The sequence below is a fragment of the Poecile atricapillus genome (genome assembly GCF_030490865.1).
Source record: "Poecile atricapillus isolate bPoeAtr1 chromosome 36 unlocalized genomic scaffold, bPoeAtr1.hap1 SUPER_36_unloc_7, whole genome shotgun sequence".
In the NCBI taxonomy this organism is placed as follows: Eukaryota; Metazoa; Chordata; class Aves; order Passeriformes; family Paridae; genus Poecile; species Poecile atricapillus.
In genome coordinates, this window is record NW_026708997.1 from 77,827 (window position 1) to 98,441 (window position 20,615).

The 20,615-nt window shown below is 58.5% G+C and overlaps 1 protein-coding gene across 6 annotated transcripts in view; it reads right to left on the bottom strand.

Annotated features, from left to right (window-relative positions):
* Positions 1 to 11,368, bottom strand: part of POLR2A (RNA polymerase II subunit A) — a 73,880-nt gene extending 62,512 nt beyond the window's left edge. Inside the window, exons 1-7 of one of the 6 annotated variants that reach the window (XM_058828540.1) lie at positions 10,985 to 11,368; positions 10,093 to 10,225; positions 9,260 to 9,396; positions 8,334 to 8,507; positions 5,350 to 5,588; positions 4,159 to 4,201; positions 2,144 to 2,305 (exon numbers count right to left, since the gene is read on the bottom strand). In XM_058828540.1, coding sequence (XP_058684523.1) covers positions 2,144 to 2,305; positions 4,159 to 4,201; positions 5,350 to 5,588; positions 8,334 to 8,507; positions 9,260 to 9,396; positions 10,093 to 10,225; positions 10,985 to 11,074 — 978 coding nt within the window. In that variant the 5' untranslated portion in view covers positions 11,075 to 11,368. Of the gene's footprint in view, positions 1 to 1,766; positions 1,801 to 2,143; positions 2,306 to 2,743; positions 2,848 to 4,158; positions 4,202 to 4,479; positions 4,523 to 4,620; positions 4,653 to 5,306; positions 5,589 to 8,333; positions 8,508 to 9,259; positions 9,397 to 10,092; positions 10,226 to 10,984 lie in introns of those variants that run through there. The other 5 variants (XM_058828541.1, XM_058828539.1, XM_058828543.1 and 2 more) reach the window with 5 other exon arrangements.
* Positions 11,369 to 20,615: the final 9,247 nt, after the last annotated feature.

A 20,615-nucleotide genomic window follows, 5' to 3' on the forward strand; every position in this document is an offset into this window, starting at 1 on the left:
GGGATGGGAATTGATGGTTCTGGGGGTCTTTGTTGGGTTTGGGGGAGAAGATGATGTTTGGGGGGGCTCTGATTTCTGCATGGCCTGGGGGAGGGAGGAAATGGGGTCAGGAGGGGTTGGAGACCCCCAAGAACCCCCTGGAGGATGGGAATTGATGGTTCTGGGGGTCTTTGTTGGGTTTAGGGAGGGGTTTGGGGGAGAAGATGATGTTTGGGGGTGCTCTGATTTCTGCATGGCCTGGGGGAGGGAGGAAATGGGGTCAGGAGGGGTTGGAGCCCCCCAAAAATCCACTGGGGGATGGGAATTGATGGTTCTGGGGGGTCTTCTCTGGGTTCAGGGGAGAAGACGATGTTTGGGGGTGCTCTGATTTCTGCATGGCCTGGGGGAGGGAGGAAAAGGGGTCAGGAGGGGTTGGAGCCCCCCAAAAATCCCCTGGGGGATGGGAATTGATGGTTCTGGGGGTCTTTGTTGGGTTTGGGGGAGAAGATGATGTTTGGGGGTGCTCTGATTTTTGTATGGTCTGAGAGGGAGGAAATGGGGTCAGGAGGGGTTGGAGCACCCCAAAAATCCACTGGGGGATGGGAATTGATGGTTCTGGGGGGTCTTTGTTGGGTTTAGGGAGGGGTTTGGGGGAGAAGATGATGTTTGGGGGTGCTCTGATTTCTGTATGGTCTGAGGAGGAGGAAAAATGGGGGTTCAGGGGGGGGTTGACCCCCCCAGAATGACCCCTGAGGTGTGGGGTGGGCTGGGGGACACAAATTGATGGACCCAGGAACGATCCCAGCTCCTGCTGGGGCTTTGTCCTTTGTTGGTTCTTTGTCTTCAAAACCCCTCTGGGAACCTTCCAGACCCCAAAAAATCCCTGTGACCCCCAAAACCTCTCTGAAACTCCCCCAGACCCCCCAAAACTCCTCTGGGACCCCCCAAAACTCCTCTGAGACCCCCCAAAACCCCTCTGAAACTCCCCCAGACCCCCCAAAACCCCTCTGGGACCCCCCAAAACCCCTCTGAAACTCCCCCAGACCCCCCAAAACCCCTCTGAAACTCCCCCAGACCCCCCAAAACCTCTCTGAAACTCCCCCAGACCCCCCAAAACTCCTCTGGGACCCCCCAAAACTCCTCTGAGACCCCCCAAAACCCCTCTGAAACTCCCCCAGACCCCCCAAAACCCCTCTGAAACTCCCCCAGACCCCCCAAAACCCCTCTGGGACCCCCCAAAACCCCTCCCCACACCCAGGGCAGCTCCTTCTCCACCATGGTGGCCATTTGACATGGGGCCACCACCTGCCTGTCCCTTGACCCATGTCACCCCAAAACCACTCTGTGACCCCCAAAACTCCTCTGGGACCCCCCAAAATCCCTCTGGGATTCCCTGAGACACCCCAAAACCCCTCCCCACACTCAGGGCAGGCCGGGCAGCTCATTGTCCACCATGGTGGCCGTTTGACATGGGGCCACCACCTGCCTGTCCCTCAGCTTGGGTCACCCCAAAACCCCTCTGTGACCCCCAAACCCCCCTCTGGGACCCCCCAAACCTCCTCTGAGACCCCCAAAACCCCTCTGGGACCCCCCAAACCCCAGTCCATACCCGGGGCAGCTCATTGTCCACCATGGTGACCATTTGGTGTCCATGACATGACACCTGTCCCTTGACCCATGTCACCCCAAACCCCCTCTGGGACCCCCAAAACCCCTCTGGGACCCCCTAAAACCCCTCTGTGACCCCCCAAAATCCCTCTGGGACCCCCCAAAACCCCAGTCCATACCCAGGGCAGGCCGGGCAGCTCGTTGTCCACCATGGTGACCATTTGACATGGGGCCACCACCTGCCTGTCCCTCAGCTTGGGTCACCCCAAAACCCATCTGTGACCCCCCAAAACTCCTCTGGGACCCCCCAAAACCCCAGTCCATACCCGGGGCAGGCCGGGCAGCTCATTGTCCACCATGGTGGCCATTTGATGTCCATGACATGACACCTGTCCCTTGACCCATGTCACCCCAAAACCCCTCTGGGACCCCCCAAAACCCCTCTGGGACCCCCCCAACCCCCTCTGAGACCCCCCAAAACTCCTCTGGGACCCCCCAAAACCCCTCTGGGACCCCCCAAAACCCCTCTGGGACCCCCCAAAACCCCAGTCCATACCCGGGGCAGGCCGGGCAGCTCGTTGTCCACCATGGTGGCCACGTGGAACTGCAGCAGTTTGACGTCCTCGGCGATGACGTGCGCGGCCGCCCCGTTCTGCTCGTTGCGCCGCAGTTGGTTGTTGATCTTGACGATGTCGGCCAGTTTGTGGGTCAGGTCATCCTGGGAACACCCCAAAATTAGTGGGGTGACCCCCAAAAGTTTATTAATGGGGGTGGGGGAATGGATTTGGGGAGGGGAGAAACCCCCAAAGTGCGGTGGGGAAGGGGTGAGGATGGATTTGGGGTGCGGGAAATGAATGGGGACGGCCAAAAATGCGATGGGGCCGAGCCCAAAAGGGGATTGGGGACCCCCAAGAAGTGGGGAGACCCCAAAAGGCATCAGAGACCCCCAACAGCCACCCTGGGGTGCCCCAAAAGCTGCCTCAGGGCACACCTGGGTGGGCTGGACGGCAGGAGCACGGGCAGCACGGTGCTCCAGAGACCCCAAAATCACCCCAAACACCCCCAAAAACACCTCAAACACCCCAATAACCCCCAAAACCCCACAAAATCACCTCAAAACACACCAGAATCACCCCAAACACTCCAAAATCCCCACCTGGTTGCGTGCAGAGCCCTGCATGACCACAGCCGGGCGTACGGACAGCGGCGGCACGGGCAGCACGGTGCCCCAAGGACCCCAATATCACCCCAAACACCCCAATAACCCCAAAACCCACCCCAAACACCCCAATAACATCCCAAAATCACCCCAAAATCACCCCAAAATCCCCACCTGGTTCCGTGCAGAGCCCTGCATGATGACAGCCGGACGCACGGACAGCGGCGGCACGGGCAGCACGGTGCCCCAGAGACCCCAATATCACCCCAAACACCCCAATAACATCCCAATATCACCCCAAAACACCCCAAACCCCCCCAAATCTCACCTGGTTGCGTGCAGAGCCCTGCATGACCACAGCCGGGCGCACGGACAGCGGCGGCACGGGCAGCACGGTGCACAATACCACCCCAAACACCCCAATAACCCCAATATCACCCCAAACACCCCAAAATCACCCCAAACACCCCAATAACCCAAATATCACCCCAAAATCACTCCCAATATCAGCCCAAACACCCCCAAAATCCCAGAAAATCCCCCCAAAATCTCACCTGGTTGCGTGCAGAGCCCTGCATGACCACAGCCAGACGCACGGACAGCGGTGGCACGGGCAGCACGGTGCCCAATATCACCCCAAACACCCCAAAACCCACCCTGAACACCCCAAACACCCCAAAATCACCCCAAAATCACCCCAAATCCCCCCAAATCTCACCTGGTTCCGTGCAGAGCCCTGCATGACGACAGCCGGATGCACAGACAGCGGCGGCACAGGCAGCACGGTGCCCCAGGGACCCCAATATCACCCCAAACACCCCAAAACCCACCCTAAACACCCCAAAATCACCCTGCAAACACCCCCAAATCTCACCTGTTTGCGTGCAGAGCCCTGCATGACCACAGCCGGACGCACAGAGAGCGGCGGCACGGGCAGCACGGTGCACAATACCACCCCAAACACCCCAAAACCCACCCCAAACACCCCAATAACATCCCAAAATCCCCACCTGGTTGCGTGCAGAGCCCTGCATGACCACAGCCGGGCGCACAGACAGCGGCGGCACGGGCAGCACGGTGCCCCAGGGACCCCAATATCACCCCAAACACCCCAATAACCCCAATATCACCCCAAAATCACCCCAAACACCCCAATAACCCACCCCAAACACCCCAAAATCACCCTGCAAACACCCCAAACACCCCAAAACCCATCCCAAACACCCCAAAATCACCCTGCAAACACCCCCAAATCTCACCTGGTTGCGTGCAGAGCCCTGCATGACCACAGCCGGCCGCACGGACAGCGGCGGCACGGGCAGCACGGTGCCCCAGGGACCCCAATATCACCCCAAACACCCCAATAACCCCAATATCATCCCAAAATCACCCTCAATCCCCCCAAATCTCACCTGGTTGCGTGCAGAGCCCTGCATGACCACAGCCGGACGCACGGACAGCGGCGGCACGGGCAGCACGGTGCCCAATATCACCCCAAACACCCCAATAACCCAAATATCACCCCAAAATCACCTCAAACCAACTCCAAACACCCCAAAATCCCCCCAAAATCTTCTCAAATTCTCACCTGGTTCCGTGCAGAGCCCTGCATGACCACGGCTGGACGCACGGACAGCGGTGGCACGGGCAGCACGGTGCCCAATACCACCCCAAACACCCCAAAACCCACCCCAAACACCCCAAAATCACCCCAGAATTTCCCCAAATCTCACCTGGTTGCGTGCAGAGCCCTGCATGACCACAGCCGGACGCACGGACAGCGGCGGCATGGGCAGCACGGTGCACAATACCACCCCAAACACCCCAAACACCCCAAACACCCCAAAATCACCCCAAATCCCCCCAAATCTCACCTGGTTGCGTGCAGAGCCCTGCATGACGACAGCCGGATGCACAGACAGCGGCGGCACGGGCAGCACGGTGCCCCAGGGACCCCAATATCACCCCAAACACCCCAATAACCCAAATATCACCCTCAATATCACCCCAAACACCCCAATAACCCCAATATCATCCCAAAATCACCCCAAATCCCCCCAAATCTCACCTGGTTGCGTGCAGAGCCCTGCATGACGACAGCCGGGCGCACGGACAGCAGCGGCACGGGCAGCACGGTGCACAATACCACCCCAAACACCCCAATATCACCCCAAACCAACTCCAAATGTCCCAAAATCACCCCAAATCCCCCCAAATCTCACCTGGTTGCGTGCAGAGCCCTGCATGACCACAGCTGGACGCACGGACAGCGGTGGCACGGGCAGCACGGTGCCCCAGAGACCCCAATATCACCCCAAACACCCCAATAACCCCAATATCACCCCAAAGCCACCCCAAACCAACTCCAAATGTCCCAAAATCCCCCCAAACACCCCAAATCTCACCTGGTTGCGTGCAGAGCCCTGCATGACCACAGCCGGCCGCACGGACAGCGGCGGCACGGGCAGCACGGTGCCCCAGGGACCCCAATATCACCCCAAACACCCCAAACACCCCAAAACCCACCCCAAACACCCCAATAACATCCCAAAATCCCCACCTGGTTGCGTGCAGAGCCCTGCATGACGACAGCCGGCCGTACAGACAGCGGCGGCACGGGCAGCACGGTGCACACCATCCACTCGGGCCGGGCGAATTTGGGGTCCATGCCCAGCACGAAGCACTCCTCGTCCGAGATGCGCTTGAAGATCTCGTGCACGCGCTCGGGGCTCAGCAGGATCTTCTTCTCCTGGGAATCCTCGTTGACGTGTTTCCACTCGGCGTAAAGCTCCAGCCCCGAGCGGCGGATGCGCGGCTGGTACCGGCCACAGCCACCGTGGCCCTGGGATGGGGGGAAAACAGCAGAAAAACAGTGAGAAATGGGGAGAAATGGGGAGAAATGGGGAGAAATGGGGAGAAATGGGGAAAAATGAGAATTATTTGGGTTAACAACAGGGGCTGGTAACGGCCACAGCCACCGTGGCCCTGGGATGGGGGAGAAATGGGGAGAAATGGGGAGAAAACGGTGAAAAATGGGGAGAAAATGGTGAGAAATGGGGAGAAATGGGGAGAAATGGGAAGAAAACGGGGAGAAAACGGGGAGAAAACGCGGAGAAATGGGGAGAAATGGGGAGAAATGGGGAGAAATGGGGAGAAATGGGGAGAAATGGGGAGAAAACAGTGAGAAATGGGGAAAAATGAGAATTATTTGGGTTATCAACAGGGGCTGGTAACGGCCACAGCCGCCGTGGCCCTGGGATGGGGGGAAAACAGCAGAAAAACAGTGAGAAATGGGAAAAAAACAGTGAAAAATGGGGAAAAACGGTGAGAAATGGGGAAAAATGAGAGCAAATGGGGAAAAAATGGGGGGAAAATGGGGGGAAAATGGGGGGAAAATGGGGGGAAAATGGGGAGAAATGGGGAGAAATGGGGAGAAATGGGGAGAAATGGGGAGAAATGGGGAGAAAACGGTGAGAAATGGGGAAAAATGAGAATTATTTGGGTTATCAACAGGGGCTGGTAACGGCCACAGCCGCCGTGGCCCTGGGATAGGGGAGAAATGGGGAGAAAACAGTGAGAAATGGGGAAAAAACGGTGAGAAATGGGGAAAAAACGGTGAGAAATGGGGAAAAAACAGTGAGAAATGGGGAGAAATGGGGAAAAAACCAGTGAGAAATGGGGAAAAATGGGGGAAAAATGGGGGAAATGGGGGAGAAATGGGGGAGAAATGGGGGAGAAATGGGGGAGAAATGGGGGAGAAATGGGGGAGAAATGGGGGAGAAATGGGGGAGAAATGGGGAAAAATGAGAATTATTTGGGTTATCAACAGGGGCTGGTAACGGCCACAGCCGCCGTGGCCCTGGGATAGGGGGAAAACAGCAGAAAAACAGTGAGAAATGGGAAAAAAACAGTGAGAAATGGGGAAAAACGGTGAGAAATGGGGAAAAACGGGGAGAAATGGGGAGAAATGGGGAGAAATGGGGAGAAATGGGGAGAAATGGGGAGAAATGGGGAGAAATGGGGAGAAATGGGGAGAAATGGGGAGAAATGGGGAGAAATGGGGAAAAAATGGTGAGAAATGGGGGGAAAACGGTGAGAAATGGGGAGAAAACGGTGAGAAATGGGGAAAAAATGGTGAGAAATGGGGAAAAAACAGTGAGAAATGGGGAAAAAACAGTGAGAAATGGGGAAAAAGCAGTGAGAAATGGGGAGAAAACAGTGAGAAATGGGGAAAAAGCAGTGAGAAATGGGGAGAAAACAGTGAGAAATGGGGAAAAATGAGAATTATTTGGGTTATCAACAGGGGCTGGTAACGGCCACAGCCACCGTGGCCCTGGGATAGGGGAGAAATGGGGAGAAATGGGGAGAAAACGGTGAGAAATGGGGAGAAATGGGGAGAAATGGGGAGAAATGGGGAGAAATGGGGAGAAATGGGGAGAAATGGGGAGAAATGGGGAGAAATGGGGAGAAATGGGAATTATTTGGGTTATCAACAGGGGCTGGTAACGGCCACAGACACCATGGCCCTGGGATGGGGGAGAAATGGGGAGAAAACGGTGAGAAATGGGGAAAAATGGGGGAAAATGGGGGAAAAAATGGGGGAGAAATGGGGAGAATGGGGGAGAAATGGGGGAGAAATGGGGGAGAAATGGGGGAGAAATGGGGGAGAAATGGGGGAGAAATGGGGAGAAATGGGGAGAAATGGGGAGAAATGGGGAGAAAACGGTGAGAAATGGGGAGAAATGGGGGAAAAATGGAATTATTTGGGTTATCAATAGGGGTTGGTAATGGCCACAGCCGCCGTGGCCCTGGGACGGGGGAGAAATGGGGAGAAATGGGGAGAAATGGGGAGAAATGGGGAGAAATGGGGAGAAATGGGGAGAAATGGGGGAAAAAACAATGAGAAATGGGGAGAAATGGGGAGAAATGGGGAGAAATGGGGAGAAATGGGGAGAAATGGGAATTATTTGGGTTATCAACAGGGGCTGGTAACGGCCACAGACACCATGGCCCTGGGATGGGGGAGAAATGGGGAGAAAAGGGGGAAAAAAGTGGGAAATGGGGGAAAAATGGGGGAAAAAATGGGGGGAAAAATGGGGGGAAAAATGGGGGGAAAAATGGGGGGAAAAATGGGGGAAAAATGGGGGAAAAATGGGGGAAAAAATGGGGGAAAAAATGGGGAAAAAATGGGGGAAAAATGGGGGAAAAATGGGGGAAAAATGGGGGAAAAATGGGGGAAAAAATGGGGGAAAAATGGGGGGAAAATGGGGGGAAAATGGGGGGAAAATGGGGAAAAAATGGGGGGAAATGGGGAAAAAATGGGGGGAAAAATGGGGGGAAAAAATGGGGGGAAAAAAGGGGGAAAATGGGGGGAAAAATGGGGGAAAAATGGGGGAAAAATGGGGGAAAAATGGGGGAAAAATGGGGGAAAAATGGGGGAAAAATGGGGGAAAAATGAAATTATTTGGGTTAAAAGGGGCTGGTAGCACCTGCAGCCGCCCTGGCCCTGGGATGGGACAAAAAGCAGAAGTTTTGGGGCCACAAATGGGAATTTTGGGGAAGCCAAGGAGGGTTTTGGGGTGCTCACCTTCTCCTTGGTGAGATCCTCATCACCCTCGGGCTGCTCCACCCCGAACTTGTGATCCATCTCCTCTCCACCCTCGCAGATGTTCTTGCCCTTGCACAGGTCGTAGACGTGGGTCAGCCTCTTCTTGGGCTGCCCCTTGGACTTGCCCAGGATGTCCTTGATCTTGGGGTTGTTCTGCAAGAAAAATAAATACACAAAGATTTGGGGTCAGAAAATGCCGTTTTGGAGGCAGAAAATGTCGTTTTGGGGTCAGAAAATGTCGTTTTGGGGGCAGAAAATGTCGTGTTGGGGTCAGAAAATGTCATTTTAGGGGCAGAAAATATCGTTTTGGGGGCAGAAAATGTCGTTTTGGGGGCAGAAAATGTCGTTTTGGGGGCAGAAAATGTCGTTTTGGGGGCAGAAAATGTCATTTTAGGGGCAGAAAATATCGTTCTGGGGGCAGAAAATGTCGTTTTGGGGGCAGAAAATGTCATTTTGGGGGCAGAAAACGTCATTTTGGGGGCAGAAAAGATGATTTTGGAGCTCTGGTGTTGTGTGATTTTGGTCTCTCAGCATCTCCAGGGCTTCCAGGACCACCCAGCAGGTGACACCTCTGTGTCCCCCAGCTCTTGTTGTCCCCTCTCCATGTGTCCCCCCAACTTTGTCACCTCTTCCTGGTGTCCCCCACTCTGGATTTCCCCTCACTTTGACCCCCCAGCACCCCCAAAATGGTCCCAGTTCCCAACTTGGGGACCCCCAAACCCAAGGACCCCACGGGGCCGTTTCAGGGCAAGGCCCCCCTGACAAAACCGAGCCCTCCCCCAAAAGTTTTGGGGTCCCCCCGGTGTTTTTTGGGGTCCTCCCGGTGTTTTTTGGGGTCCTCCCGGTGTTTTTTGGGGTCCCCCCGGCGTTTTTTGGGGTCCCCCCGGCGTTTTTTGGGGTCTCACCGAGTCCACGAGCAGCTTGGAGCAGAAGAAGCAGACGCAGCGCAGGATTTTCATGGTTTTCCCCAGGAATCCCACATGGAACACGGGCTTGGCCAGCTCGATGTGGCCAAAGTGGCCCGGACACTCCGTCATGTTCCCTGAGGACGCCCCAAAATTGGATTGGGAAGGTTGGGATAGAGGGGGAAACCCCCCCAAAAAAATCTGGGGGTTTGGGGTGGGAGAGGAGCAGCCCTAAAAAAATCCCTAAAAAAGGGGGAGCAGCCCAAAAAATGGGAAACTCTGGAAAAAAGGAAAATCCTAAAAATAAAAGAGGAAGACCACCCCAAAAAAGAGACCTCAAAACAAAGGAAGGAAACTTCCCCCAAAATAGGAAAATCTCCTTGAAAAAATCCCACAGATGGAGCAAAAATTAAATTTGGGCAATGAGGGGTGGGAAGGGAGCTCCCTAAAAAGGAAAACCAACAAAAAAAAACCAAACAAACCAAAAAACAAAAGATGACCCCAAAACAGCAAAAGAAACCCCCCAAAAATAGGGATCCCACCCCAAAGCTGAAGGAAAAATGTTCCTGAAACTTTTGGGGGGCAATGAGCAGTGGGAAAAAGCCCCCAAAAAAGAAGAATCACACAAAAAAAGACACCCCAAAAACAATAAATTCCCCCCCAGAAACAGAAGGATTTGAGAAGGTTCAGGGTGTGAGAATTTAGTGATTCAGGGCCCTCCCTGTGAGAGATCTGTGGGGTTCAGGACTCTCCTTGTGAGGAATTTGTGAGGATCAGGGGGTCCCCGTGAAGATTTGGGAGGATTTTGGGGTTCAGGACCCCCCCTCACTCACCAGCACAGGTCTGGCAGCGCCCCGTCCTCTCGATGACGCCCTGCCGGGGGTCCATGAGCCCCCCCAGTTTGGGGCGTCCCCCCTCGGTGGTTTCGGGGTATTTGATGCCCCCCTCGGTCACCGACATCCGTTTCTGAGGGGAAAAGGGGAAACTGAGGCAACTGGAGACCCCCAAATTCATCCGCAAGACCCCCCCCAAAAAAAATCCCAAACGGGTGTGAGTACAAGTGACCCCCTCGGGTGACAACAAACACCTCAATCACCCCAAAACCCCTCCTGGGCTCTCTGAACAACTTCCAGGAACCCCAAAAGCTCTCCAAAGCTCCCTGAGGGACCCCAAAACCCCTCCAGGACACCCCAAAGCTCTTCCGGAGCTCCCCTAAAAACCTCCAGGTACCCCAGGTCTCCTTCAGGTCAGGCTAAAGCTTTTCCAAGACACCTCCAGAGACCCAGAGCTCCTCCAAGACAGCCTAAAACCCTCCCAGGCACCCCAAAACCCTCCAGGGTACCCCAAGGCCTTTCCCAAGGCCCCCTGAGCACCCTCAGGGACCCCAAAATTCCTCCCGAGGCTCCCTAGAGACGCCAAAACGCTGCCAGGGGATCCTGTGCCACTCTCGGACACCCCAATGCTCTTCCAGAGGCTCCCAGGGAACCCCAAAACCTTCCCGAACCCCGTTTGTGTCCCCGAACCCCCTCAGAGCTCTCCCCTCTCCCCCAGTTCAGCCCCCCGGGCCTGTGGGGGGCGCTGTCCCCGCCCGCCCCCGCCCGGGGCCTCTCCGTCCCCCGCTCTCGCTGCCCCGGCGCCATCTCCCGCCGCCGCTCGCCCTCAGCCGCCGGCCCCGCTCCCGCCTCGGGCCCCGCGGTTCCGTCCGCGCCGCCCCGGCCCCGGTACCATCTCATCGGGGCTCAGGATCCCGAACTGGACTCGTTTGATGGTGCGCAGCGGGCAGGCGCTGTCGCCCGAGGGCGGCCCGCCGTGCATGGCGCCGGTGGAGCCGCGGCCTCGCGCCGCTCCGACTGATCGGAATCGACCCCTTCACGGAAGGGTTGGAGAATGAGAGTTTAAACCCCACCGGGGAACCGGGAACTGGCGCCTCACGGAGCCGCCGGCACGGAGCTCCCCTTTTCCACTCCGGCCGCTCCGCGCCCAAGGCGCGACTGGGCGCTGTGAGGCGGCGGCGCCATCTTATATAGACTCGGCCCCCGCGCGCCGCCGGAGGGGGCGTGGCCGGAGCGTACCAAGCGCCTCACAAACAATAGGGGGGGCCGCGGAGAAAAAGCGGCGGGAAAGAAAGGGAGAAGCGAGTCCCGTTACGGCCCGTGAGGCGAACGAGGAGCGGGGAAAGGGGACGGAGTCGGGGACTGCTCCGTGAAGCCCTCGCGGGACGCGCCGTCGCCGATCCCCGCTCTTCCAGCACGGTGGGATCAGTTCATGAATAATTTATTTTCAAAGCACCGCCCCCCCACAGCTGAGAGATGGGAGGGGCGGAGGGAGGGCGGCGAAGTGACCTCAGAAGCCGGCGGGGATTGACGGAGTTTGACGGAGATCAACGAAGCACTGCCGGAAGTGGGCGGAGATCACCGAAGGACTCTCCGGAGTGTGACGGAAATGACCGAAGTTAAACGGAGGTGGCCGAACGCTGACGGAAAGAGACGGAACTGGCCGAAACACTGGCGGAAGTTGTCGAAAGGTGCCGAAGCACGAGCGGATGATCCCGGAAATTACCGAGTGTCACACGAAAGATGCCGAAGCAAAGGCGGACGGTGACGGAAAGGGGCGAAGCTCCGCTCCAGCCGCGGCCTGCGCAGCCCCGGCCTCGCCCACCCGTCCCGGCCGCTCCCGGTGCTCCCAACCCGGCTGTGGCTGCTGGGAAAGGCCGAGGCTTTGGGGCCTGTTCCGGAGGACACGGAGGGGTGGTGGGAAAGGGGCTGGAGATGACCACTGGAAGTGGAGGAGTATTTTAGGAGCGAGAAGTGGGAATTTGAGGGGACAGGAGGAGTTGGGGGCGCAATTAAGGGCCTGAAGGTTGTTGGCAGAGCAGGAGGGGTGTGAGGTTATAACTGGGGTAGAAAAGGGGTATTTACAGAGACAGGAGCGTTTGTGGGACAATTACAGACAAGGAGGGGGATTTAGCGGAGCAGGAAAGGGTTTGGGGGGACAATTGGAGCAGTAAAAGAATATTTGAGGGGAGCAGCAGAGTTTTGGAGGGGCAGGAGGGCATAATAAGAGAAAAAAAAGGCAAATGTTGGTGTTTGGAGGAAAATGGAGTTTTGTGGGGAGCACGAGGGGTTGGGAGGAATTTTGGGGCACAGAAGGAGCAATTTGAGGAGCAGAGATGGATTTTGGGGAGTTTCCCCCTTGTCACCAGGGGTGACGCGGGTGCGACATCTCAGGGTGTCACCGCGCACAGCCGGACACGCGTGACACAGTCTGAGGTACAACCCAACCTGTGCCCTCACTGTGCACACCCGGACACGCGTGACACAGTCTGAGGTACAACCCAACCTGTGCCCTCACCTGGCACAGCTGGACACACGTGACACGGTCTGAGGTACAACCCAACCCGTGCCCTCACCGCGCACAGCCGGACACGCATGACACAGTCTGAGGTACAACCCAACCTGTGCCTTCACCTGGCACAGCCGGACACGCGTGACACGGTCTGAGGTACAACCCAACCTGTGCCCTCACCTGGCACAGCCGGACACGCGTGACACAGCCTGAGGTACAACCCAACCTGTGCCCTCACCGTGCACAGCCGGACACGCGTGACACAGTCTGAGGTACAACCCAACCTGTGCCCTCACCGCGCACACCCGGACACGCGTGACACAGTCTGAGGTACAACCCAACCTGTGCCCTCACCTGGCACAGCCGGACACGCGTGACACAGCCTGAGGTACAACCCAACCTGTGCTTCCCACCTGGCACAGCCGGACACGCGTGACACAGTCTGAGGTACAACCCAACCTGTGCCCTCACCGCGCACAGCCGGACACGCGTGACACGGTCTGAGGTACAACCCAACCTGTGCCCTCACCTGGCACACCCGGACACGCGTGACACAGTCTGAGGTACAACCCAACCTGTGCCCCCAGTTGGCACAGCCGGACACTCAACACCCCCCACACCATGGTGACAACGTGACACGAGGTGTCACGGTGACAACTGAACACCCCCATACACAGAGCAGGGTCTCTGCTGTGGTTGTTGTGGCCCCTGTGGTGGTGTTGTCCCCGCGGTTGTGTCACCGCTTTGTCCCCGTTGTTGCGCTGTGACACCGTGGTTGTGTTTCTCACCGCATACCCGGCTGTCCCCTCGTGTCACTGGTTGTGACTTCTGTCCCCAGAAGTTTGTCCCCGGTTGTGTCCCCGAGTGTGCCCACAGCACTATGGCACTGTACCCCGGTTGTGTCCCCGGTTGTGTCCCCGGTTGTATCCCCAGCTGTGTCCCCGGTTGTGTCCCCGGTTGTGTCCCCGGTTGTGTCCCCGGTTGTGTCCCCGGTTGTGTCCCCAGCTGTGTCCCCGGTTGTGTCCCCGGTTGTGTCCCCAGTTGTGTCCCCAGCTGTGTCCCCGGTTGTGTCCCCGGTTGTGTCCCCAGTTGTCTCCGGTTGTGTCCCCGGTTGTGTCTCTGATTGTGTCCCCGGTTGTGTCTCTGATTGTGTCCCCGGTTGTGTCTCCGGTTGTGTCTCTGATTGTGTTCCCGGTTGTATCCCCGGTTGTGTCCCCGGTTGTGTCCCCGGTTGTGTCTCCGGTTGTGTTCCTGATTGTGTTCCTGGTTGCGTCTCTGGTTGTGTCCCCAGTTGTGTCCCCGGTTGTATCCCAGGTTGTGTCTCCGGTTGTATCCCTGGTTGTGTCCCGGGTTGTGTCCCCAGCTGTGTCCCCAGTTGTGTCTCCGGTTGTATCTCTGATTGTGTTCCCGGTTGTATCCCCGGTTGTGTCCCCGGTTGTGTCCCCGGTTGTGTCTCCGGTTGTGTTCCTGATTGTGTTCCTGGTTGCGTCTCTGGTTGTGTCCCCAGTTGTGTCCCCGGTTGTATCCCAGGTTGTGTCTCCGGTTGTATCCCTGGTTGTGTCCCGGGTTGTGTCCCCAGCTGTGTCCCCAGTTGTGTCTCCGGTTGTGTCCCCGGTTGTGTCCCCAGTTGTGTCCCCAGCTGTGTCCCCGGTTGTGTCCCCGGTTGTGTCCCCAGTTGTCTCCGGTTGTGTCCCCGGTTGTGTCCCCAGTTGTGTCCCCGGTTGTGTCCCCAGTTGTGTCCCCGGTTGTGTCTCTGATTGTGTCCCCGGTTGTGTCTCTGATTGTGTCCCCGGTTGTGTCTCCGGTTGTGTCTCTGATTGTGTTCCCGGTTGTATCCCCGGTTGTGTCCCCGGTTGTGTCCCCGGTTGTGTCTCCGGTTGTGTTCCTGATTGTGTTCCTGGTTGCGTCTCTGGTTGTGTCCCCAGTTGTGTCCCCGGTTGTATCCCAGGTTGTGTCTCCGGTTGTATCCCTGGTTGTGTCCCGGGTTGTGTCCCCAGCTGTGTCCCCAGTTGTGTCTCCGGTTGTATCTCTGATTGTGTTCCCGGTTGTATCCCCGGTTGTGTCCCCGGTTGTGTCTCCGGTTGTGTCTCTGATTGTGTTCCCGGTTGTATCCCCGGTTGTGTCCCCGGTTGTGTCCCCGGTTGTGTCTCCGGTTGTGTTCCTGATTGTGTTCCTGGTTGCGTCTCTGGTTGTGTCCCCAGTTGTGTCCCCGGTTGTATCCCAGGTTGTGTCTCCGGTTGTATCCCTGGTTGTGTCCCGGGTTGTGTCCCCAGCTGTGTCCCCAGTTGTGTCTCCGGTTGTATCTCTGGTTGTGTTCCCGGTTGTATCCCCCGTTGTGTCCCCATTTGTGTCCCCGGTTGTGTCCCCGGTTGTGTCCCCAGCTGTGTCCCCGGTTGTATCCCCAGCTGTGTCCCCAGTTGTGTCCCCGGTTGTGTCCCCGGTTGTGTCCCCAGCTGTGTCCCCGGTTGTATCCCCAGCTGTGTCCCCGGTTGTGTCCCCGGTTGTGTCCCCGGTTCTGTCCCCTCCTCCTGTCCCACTGTCCCCACACTTGTGCCCCCCAAATGTCCCCCTGTGCCCCCCCCCAGTTTTGCCTCCCAGTTGTGACCCCCCCACCCCCACCCTGTGTCCCCCGGTTGTGTCCCACTGTCCCCCCAGTGTCCCCCCCGTGTCCCCCCCGTGTCCCCACTGTCCCCCCCAATGTCCCCCCTGTGTCCCCCCAGTCCCCCCAGTGTCCCCCCCGTGTCCCCCCCATGTACCCCCGCTCTCTCCCCGTCCCCTCACCCCCTCATTCCTCCTCCACCCCCCACTTTGGGGTGTCCCCCCCAGTGTCCCCCGTGTGTCCCCCCAGTCCCCCTGCGTGTCCCCCCTGTCCCCTCACTGTCCCCCCGTGTCCCCCCAGTGTCCCCCCCGTGTCCCCCCAATGTCCCCAGTGTCCCCCCCGTGTCCCCCAAGTGCCCCCCGGTGTCCCCAATGTCCCCAGTGTCCCCCCAATGTCCCCTCAGTGTCCCCCCAGTCTCCCCAATGTCCCCCCCGTGTCCCCCCCAGTGTCCCCCGTGTCCCCCCCAGTGTCCCCCGTGTCCCCCAAGTGCCCCCAATGTCCCCAGTGTCCCCCCATCTGTGCCCCGAGTGTCCCCCCCAATGTCCCCTCAGTGTCCCCCCAGTGTCCCCAATGTCCCCCCAGTCTCCCCAATGTCCCCCCGTGTCCCCCCCAGTGTCCCCCGTGTCCCCCCAGTGCCCCCCGTGTCCCCCCAGTGTCCCCAATGTCCCCAGTGTCCCCCCAATGTCCCCTCAGTGTCCCCCCCAGTGCCCCCAGTGTCTCCCCCGTGTCCCCAATGTCCCCCCCGTGTCCCCCTCTTGCCCCCCGTGTTCCCCCACTGTCCCCCCAGTGCCACCCCCGTGTCCCCCCCGTGTTCCCCCCGTGTCCCCCCGGTGCCCCCAATGTCCCCCCCGTGTCCCCCCCGTGTCCCCCCCGTGTCCCCCCCGTGTCCCCCCCGTGTCCCCCCCGTGTCCCTGCGCCGTGGGGCGGGGGGGTCCCTCCCTCCCTCCCACCCGGGGCCCAACGCGCCGCCTCCATCTTGTGCCGCCGCCGCCGCCGCCGCCGCCGCGACATCACCGGCCCCGGGACCGGCCCCGGTAACGACCCCCGCCCCCCTCCCCACCCCGGGACCCCCGCCAGGAGTCGGGACCCTCCCCCTCCTCCCCCTCCCCCCGCTCCGAGACCCCCGCCCCTCCCCTCCCCCCCCCCCGCGGGGTCCCCCCGGCGCTGTCACCGCGGTGCGACCCCCGCGCCCCCACGGGGGGGGGGGGTCAGGGCGGGGGGAACGCGACCCCCACCCCCCGCCCTGCCCTGGGTCACGCCCACCCCCCTGAATACCCCCCCTGCCCCCTAAACACCCCCCGGAGCCCCCTAAACACCCCCCGGAGCCTCCCCAAACACCCTCACGGGACCCCCCGAGTGTCCCCACGGGACCCCCAAAGTGCTCCGGGACCCCCCGAAGTGCCCGGTCCCTCTGCAACACCCCCCCGGGAACCCCGGGAACCCCAAAACGTCCCTCCCCCACCCAGAACCCCGCTCCAGCCCCCCCAAACAACACCCAACACCCCCCGGGAACCCCAAAACGCTGCTGGGAGGGGGGGGCCGGACCCCGGACCCCGGGGGGGTGACAGGGGTGACGCGGGGGGGGGGAGGGGGGCAGCTGCGTGTTTGTGCCGGGCTGGGGGGGGCTTGAGGGGGGTGTCAGGCGTCCCCGTGCGGGTGTGAGCGGGTGACTGCGTGTGCAGGTGTGTCAGGGCCGTGTGCGGGTGTTTCTGCCTGCGGGGGTTGTTTGTGCGTGTGCGGTTGTTTATCCGAGCGGGGCCGTGCGTGTGCGGTTGTTGGTCGGCGTGACGGTTGCGTGCCGTGTCCGTGTGGGGTTGTTTGTGTGGGTGTGCGGCGCGGTTGTGCATCTGTGTGCAGTCGTTTGTCCCTCTCCGGTTGTTCATGCCGACTCCCGTGTCCGGTTGTCGGTCCGTGCGCGGTTGTGTGTGCGTGTCAGGGTTGTGTCAGGGCTGCATTGGGGTTGTTTGTCTGTGCACGGTTGTGTGTCAAGCGTCCCTGTGCAGTTGTGCATCCGTGTGAGGGTTGTTCATGCGTGGTTGTGCATCCGTGTGAGGGTCGTGTGAGGATTGTTTGTGTGCAGTTGTGCCTCTGCGTGTGCTTGTGAGTGTTGCGTGTCCCTGTGTGGTTGTGTCATGTCTCTGTGCGGTTGTGCATCCGTGTGAGGGTTGTTCATGTGCGGTTGTGCATCTGTGTGGGAGTTGCGTGAGGATTGTTTGTGTGCGGTTGTGCCTCTGCCTGTCAAGTGCCTGTGTCTAGTTGTGCATCCATGTGAGGGTTGTTTATGTGCGGTTGTGCATCCATGTGGGAGTTGTGTGGGGGTTGTTTGTGTGCAGTTGTGCCTCCACGTGTGCTTGTGAGCGCCGTGTGTCCCTGTGGGGTTGTGCCTCTGCCTGTCAGTGCCCGCGTGCGGTTGTGCATCTGTACGAGGGTTGTGTGCGGTTGTGCCTCCACGTGTACTTGTGAACGTAATGTGTCCCTGTGCGGTTGTATATCTGTATGAGGGTTGTTTATATGCGGTTGTGCATCTGTGTGGGAGTTGTGTGGGGGTTGTTTGTGTGCGGTTGCACCTCCACATGTGCTTGTGAGCGCCGTGTGTCCCTGTGCGGTTGTGTTGTGTCCCTGTGCGGTTGTGTCGTGTCCCTGTGCGGTTGTGTTGTGTCCCTGTGCGGTTGTGTTGTGTCCCTGTACGGTTGTGTCGTGTCCCAGTGCGGTTGTGTCGTGTCCCAGTGCGGTTGTGTCGTGTCCCTGTGCAGTTGTGTCGTGTCCCTGTGCGGTTGTGCCTCTGCCTCCGTGCACGGCTGTGGATATGCACGTGGGTTGTTCGTGGGCGGCTGTGCCTCTGCGTGTGTGAAATGTCTGTGCACGGTTGTGAGCGCGTCACCTCCGTGTGCGGTTGTGCACCTGTGTGAGTGTTGTGCGTGTGTTCTTAACGCAGTTGTGCATCCATGTGAGGGTTCTGTGTGTTCTTTGTGCGGTTGTGAATCCATGTGAGGGTTCTGTGTGTTCTTTGTGCGGTTGTGCGTCCATGTGAGGGTTCTGTGTGTTATTTGTGCGGTTGTGAATCCACGTGAGGGTTGTGCGTGTTCTTTGCGCAGTTGTGTACCCGTGTGCGGTTGTGCCATGTCTGTGTGCGGTTGTGCACCCGTGTGAGTGTTGTGTGCATGTTCTTAGCGCGGTTGTGCACCCGTGTGCGGTTGTGCCATGTCCATGCGTGGCTGTGTACCTGTATCAGTGCTGTATGCGTGTTCTTTGTACGGTTGTGCACCCGTGTGTGGTTGTGTGTTTGTGTTCTTTGTGCGGTTGTGCACCCATGTGAGGGTTCTGTGTGTTCTTAGCGCGGTTGTGCGCCTGTGTGCGGTTGTGCCATGTCCATGCACGGCTGTGTACCTGTATCAGTGCTGTATGCGTGTTCTTTGCACGGTTGTGCACCCGTGTGCGGTTGTGCCATGTCCGTGTGCAGTTGTGCGCCTGTGAGAGTGTTGTATGTGTGTTCCTAGCGTTGTTGTGCATTCATGTGAGGGTTCTGTGTGTTCTTTGCACGGTTGTGCGCCCATGTGCAGTTGTGCCATGTCCGTGTGCGGTTGTGCACCCATGAGAGTGTTGTGTGTGTGTTCTTAGCGTGGTTGTGCATTCATGTGAGGGTTCTGTGTGTTCTTTGCACGGTTGTGCGCCCGTGTGCGGTTGTGCCATGTCCGTGTGCAGTTGTGCGCCTGTGAGAGTGTTGTGTGTGTGTTCTTAGCGTGGTTGTGCATTCATGTGAGGGTTCTGTGTGTTCTTAGCGCGGTTGTGCGCCTGTATGCGGTTGTGTGTGCGTGTTCTTTGTGCGGTTGTGCGCCCATGTGTGGTTGTGCCATGTCCGTGCGCAGCTGTGTACCTGTATCAGTGCTGTATGCGTGTTCTTTGTACGGTTGTGTGTTCGTGTGCGGTTGTGCGCCTGTGTCAGTGTTGTATGCGTGTTCTCTGTGCGGTTGTGCACCCATGTGAGGGTTCTGTGTGTTCTTTGCACAGTTGTGCACCCGTGTGCGGTTGTGCCATGTCCGTGTGTGGTTGTGCACTCGTGTGAGTGTTGTATGTGTGTTCATAGCATGGTTGTGCATCCGTGAGGGTTCTGTGTGTTCTTTGCACGGTTGTGCACCTGTGTGCGGTTGTGTGTGTGTGTTCTTTGTGCGGTTGTGCACTCGTGTGAGTGTTATACGCATGTTCTCTGTGCGGTTGTGCATCCATGTGAGTGTTGTACGCGTGTTCTCTGTGCGGTTGTGCACCCGTGTGAGTGTTGTACGCGTGTTCTCTGTGCGGTTGTGCGCCTGTGTCAGTGTTGTACGCGTGTTCTCTGCACGGTTGTGCACCTGTGTCAGTGTTATACGCGTGTTCTCTGTGCGGTTGTGCGCCCGTGTGAGTGTTGTACGCGTGTTCTCTGTACGGTTGTGCACCTGTGTCAGTGTTGTACGCGTGTTCTCTGTGCGGTTGTGCATCCGTGTGAGTGTTGTACGCGTGTTTTCTGTGCGGTTGTGCATCCATGTGAGTGTTGTACGCGTGTTCTCTGTGCGGTTGTGCATCCATGTGAGTGTTGTACGCGTGTTCTCTGTGCAGTTGTGCACCCGTGTCAGTGTTGTACGCGTGTTCTCTGTGCAGTTGTGCACCCGTGTCAGTGTTGTACGCGTGTTCTCTGTGCAGTTGTGCACCCGTGTGAGTGTTGTACGCGTGTTCTCTGTGCGGTTGTGCATCCATGTGAGTGTTGTACGCGTGTTCTCTGTGCGGTTGTGCGCCCGTGTCAGTGTTGTACGCGTGTTCTCTGTGCGGTTGTGCGCCTGTGTGAGTGTTGTACGCGTGTTCTCTGTACGGTTGTGCATCCGCGTGTGCGGCTGTACTCGTGCACTCCTGCATCCCCCTGCGGGGCTGCGTGTCAGGTGTCCCTGCGCGGTTGTTCATCCGTGTACGGTTTCACCTCCGCCTGTCAAACGCCTGTGTGCGGTTGTCCATCCGTGTGTGGGTTGCATGAGCGTTGTCCATGTGCGGTTGTAGCTCTGCGTGTGGTTATGAGCGCCTGTACCAGGTGCCTGTGTCCGATTGTGCATCGCTTTGAGGGCAGAGTGGAGGTTGTTGTCCCGCCTGCGGTTGTTGCTGTGCGTGTGAAATGTTCCCGCGCGGTTGTGCATCCGCGTGGGGGTGCTTTGAGCGCGGTTGTGCGTCACACCCGTGCACAGCCGTGCGTCCGTGTGTCGTGTCCGTCTGTAACTCCACATCCGGGCTGCGTGTGGCTGTGTCTGTCCGGTTGTACCTCACGCCGGTCCCTGGCTGTTGTGTCCGTGTCACGCATGTTACGCCTGTGCGGCAGGTGTTGTGTGTCACCTGTGCGTGTCCTGTCACCCCCACCCCCCCTCCGGGGGTGTTCCCCCCTCCCTCCCGTGACGC